Source organism: Pinus tabuliformis, chromosome 7 (assembly GCF_031772625.1).
Source record: "Pinus tabuliformis cultivar Carrire ecotype Pingquan chromosome 7, CPIR1, whole genome shotgun sequence".
In the NCBI taxonomy this organism is placed as follows: Eukaryota; Viridiplantae; Streptophyta; class Pinopsida; order Pinales; family Pinaceae; genus Pinus; species Pinus tabuliformis.
Window position 1 is genome coordinate 855,165,435 of NC_142293.1, and position 4,055 is coordinate 855,169,489.

The window sequence follows — 4,055 nt, forward strand, 5'->3', positions numbered from 1 at the left end:
GCGAGGGTAATGGCAAATTGGTAGATAGGGAGGGCTGAAAGGATTGCTTTGATGAGGATTGTTCTGCCCGCCAGATTGAGCCAATGCATCCCCCAACCCTGAAGTTTCCCTCTCAGCTTCTCAATGAGTTTGACCCAAACTTCGCTTTTGATTGTCTCTTTGGCCAGAGGCAGTCCTAAATACATAAAGTGTGACCAGCTTGATTGTGCTGGGATTTCCATAATTATAGAGATCCTTTGGGTTATGTATCTAGGAACGTTCCAGGTATATATCATACATTTGTTGTTGTTTAATTTGCCCCCCGAGGCTTGGAGGAAGAGATCCAGGATGGCCTTGAATCTCCTGGCCATAAGGCTTGAAGCACCGCCTATTAGAAGAGTGTCATCTGCAAATAGGGAATGATTGATCCCTTTGGCTCCTCGGATGATGTCCACTCCTGTTATTTCCTTTAACCTTCGCTTATTTTCCAAGTGCAAACTTAATGTTTCTGCCATGATAATATAGAGGAAGGGGGAGAGAGGACAGCCTTGCCTCAATCCTCTTGTGCTCTTGAAGGCTCTGCATGGTCTACCGTTGATTAAAGGAGCTGTCCAATTTTGGGAAACGCATTCCATAACCCTGTTGATGAAATGCTCTGAAACCCCGAAGTTTGCAAGCACAGTCCTCAGGAATGTGTGGTTTACCCTGTCAAAGGCATTCGCCATATCCAACTTAATTATCATGCCTTTCTCATTTCTAGCTATACTGCTGTGTATCGCCTCTTGAACCAGAATTACATTATCTGTTATGTGTCTCTTGGGGAGAAATCCTCCTTGGTTGTCCGAGATGATTGAGGGAAGGATTTTTTTCAGCCTATTTGCCAGAATCTTTGAGATGATTTTATATGAGACATTGCATAATGAAATAGGTCTGAACCTGTCAAAGGATTGAGGGTTGGGCTCTTTTGGGATTAAAGCAAGATGCGAAGATTTGATGCTGCTGCCCATTTTACTTTTTGAGTGGAAATTTCTTACCATTCTAAGGAAGTCTTTCTTGATGATATCCCAGTGTGTTTTGTAGAAGCTCACCGTGAAGCCATCCGGCCCGGGTGCTTTGTCAAGAGACATGCTATTGATTGACCACTCAACCTCTTCTATGGAGATTTCTTTGTCCAATTCGCTGTTTTGGGCTTCTGTGACCTTCCTCTCAATGATGTTGGCGAAATCTGTGTTTTCCTGATAATGGGGATCAGCTGTGAGCAGAGATTGAAAGTGGTTTGAGGCAGCCTCCTTGATTTCCTCTTTCTCCGTTATCTCTTTCCCTTCAAACATTATCTTTTCAATGTTGTTTCCAGCTCTCCTTACTTTGAGACAGTTATGGAAGAACGAGGTGTTTTTATCCCCAGAATTGAGCCAGAGGCATCTTGACTTTTGCCTTAGCTCTTCCTCTTCTTTGCGTTGCTGGATGTACAGTGCTTTGTACATCTCCCCTTCTTTCCTTTGGTCTTCTTCCGTTTCTTGGACTGCCTCTTTTTCCTGATTCCATTGCTCCAGTTTCATTTGCAGTTCGTTTTTTGCCTTCCTTTCCTCCTTCACGTGATTCCTCGCCCAATTTTTTATGGCAACCCTTAGCAATTTGATCTTCGTTTCCCAAACGAAGTGCGGGGAGCCTGTTATCTCTGATCTCCAGATTTCTTTTATCATGGCTTTGAAATCCTCGCTGGCGTCCCAGACTTTGTTGTATTTGAATGGCAGCGGACCCAAGTCTTCCTCTTTGTCTAGATACAGCGCCACGGGTTTGTGATCAGAAATGAATCCCTGAATGATTGTGCTGCGAATCCTCGGAAAGTTGGCAGCTGTTCGCTCCTGTACGAGGATTCTATCAAGTCTTTCTTTGATATTGTTCCTGCCTGTCCTTTTATTTGACCATGTATAACGGCCATTTTGGGGAGGAATGTCTATGAAATTGTGAGTTTGTATGATATCCTCCAGTTTTTCTCTATATGGGTCAATGTAAAACTTCCCTCCTAGCTTCTCCTCTGCATTCCTTATTAAGTTCAGGTCTCCTCCTAGAAAGATATTCCTCCCTTGGGTAGTCTCAATATCTGCTGTCAAAGATTCCCAACAAGTAGCTTTGTCTCTGAAGTGTGGTGGGGCATACACGTTATAGATTGTGTATTCCTCCTTCAGATCTGTGCTTTGCATATCAATTCTAATCCACCATCTGTTTTGTTTGTTGTTTATGAGATTCCAGTTACTTTTATTCCATATTACTCCTATACCTCCTGAGGCTCCTATTGCGCTCATGGCTATTCCTTCATACTTTCTATTTCTTATCAAGCTGTTTTGGAATTCTTGGTCACTGATTTTGGTCTCCTGGAGTAGGAGGAAGTCTGGTTGTTCTGCTTTAATAAGGTCTCGGACTGCATTTGCTTTCAGGGAGGAGCCCATCCCCCTACAGTTCCAAGAGACCAAAATCATCATTTACCTGATTTGTTGTGGATCCCGCTTTTCTCCTTCATCTTCTCGCCACTTCCCTTGTTCCTGTCCAGGTATGTGTCTATTGGTTGCTGAGTCCCTGTAGTCATTTCTTTAGCTGCATTCTCATCTCTTATTTCCTTGTTTGATTTTCTTCCTACTTTTCTTGGTGGATCCGTGGCTGCTATGTTTTCCTTTGTTTTATTTCTCGTTAGGATCCTTTCCACTGTTTGAGGTGGGGAGGCCTGGAGGGGAGAAGAGGGGGAGGTTCTGGGGCCCTTGGGGGATGGAGGGGGGGATGAGGGTTCCTCTGAAGCTAGGGATTCAAAGGGATTGGAGGATGTGGGGATGGGGTGGCCCGAGCTTGAAGGATGGGTGGAGAGGGTTGGAGTTTCAGAGGGGGGCACTGCTGATTCGGGGGGAGGGTTTGACTTCTTTTTTTTTCTGACTATTTCCCATGCTTCCTCAGGGGTTTCATTATTGCTATTATCTTCTGATCTAGATTTAGTGCACCTATTAGCAAAATGACCGTACTCATGACATACCTTACACTTGAAGGGGAGCTGCTCATAGTCCACCTGCTGAATGTGCGTCCACTGATCCACTTTGAGTTTGATTGCCTCTGGTAAGCCTTTGCCCAAATCTACTTCTACACAAATCCTTGCGCATGCATGCATATTCTCCTTTGGCTCCGATCTGTCCACGTATTTCCCTATTGCGTTTCCGATGGCCCGGACGGATTCATCAGCCCAACAGTGAAGCGGAAGATGCGGGAGGCGAACCCAGACAGGGACTGCATTGGGAACGTCCATTTCTGGGTCAAAGTCAGGGGTCCAGCGGTTGAGATAAAGGCCTCTGGTGTCCATGAAATATGGTCCATTCCTGAAGATGAGGTTACGATCCTCCACCGTTTCAAAAAGGAAGGTAAAGAAGCCCCTTCCACAAAACCTTATTGCGATTTTTCCCTGGACCATAGCATTCCAGTTTCTTTCAACCCAGCGCTGAACCGTTCGAGGGGAAGGCCATAACCCCGTGAACTGGCCAACCAGGCCGCGTTCAGCCAGGGCCACAGCGGATCTCCTTGGAAGTGCTGGGGGAAGAGGGACTTCCGGGATTTCATCAAGCTTCTTGACAAACTTTGAGGCTGAAGGCCGAATCCTTTCCGAATTATTCTCTGGGATGAGAGTTGCGAAGGCTTTCTCCAGTTCAGCCTGCTCTAAAGAAGGAGGATCCATCGAGCCAGGGGCGCTAATCGACAGGCGAGGAAAAGGAAGGAAGGGCAGGAGGCCCTGAGAAGAGGGGCGCAGCGTTGAGCTGGCAACGGCTGCAGCGCTGTCAAGCGCGATCAAAGACAGGGCAGGAGGCCCGAAGGGGAGGAGGCAGGAGGTCTCAGGAGGAGGGGGCCCGCAGCAGGGTGCAGCAGCCTAGCAGCAGAGCTGCCAAGCTCGAGCAGGAGGGTCAGGGCCGCGTCCAGGAGCGGGAGCTCATTTCCGACTAAGAGAAGTTACCCACCCCTGATAATATTGAATATTAATCCAAGGATTCTCCAATATTTTCCATCTAATGATTTCATTGTCAAAGAAGGAGTGAATTTTGTCT

The 4,055-nt window shown here is 46.5% G+C and overlaps 1 protein-coding gene across 1 annotated transcript; it reads right to left on the bottom strand.

The window, feature by feature from the left end:
- Positions 1-2,385: 2,385 nt before the first annotated feature.
- LOC149250305 (uncharacterized) lies at positions 2,386-3,691 on the bottom strand. Its single transcript, XM_089453616.1, has 2 exons — positions 3,002-3,691; positions 2,386-2,433 (listed from the first exon to the last, which is right to left on the bottom strand). Exons 1-2 carry the CDS (start codon positions 3,689-3,691, stop codon positions 2,386-2,388), a joined length of 738 nt encoding a protein of 245 aa, XP_089309742.1.
- Between the last annotated feature and the right edge of the window lie 364 nt (positions 3,692-4,055).

Bases quoted from the DNA above. Each gene is read 5' to 3' on its own strand.
- LOC149250305 (XM_089453616.1), bottom strand. From the start codon at position 3,691: ATGGATCCTCCTTCTTTAGAGCAGGCTGAACTGGAGAAAGCCTTCGCA. The intron at 2,434-3,001 runs GTATGTCATGAG...TTGGAACTGTAG, and splicing joins AGCTCCCCTTCAAGTGTAAG to GGGGATGGGCTCCTCCCTGA.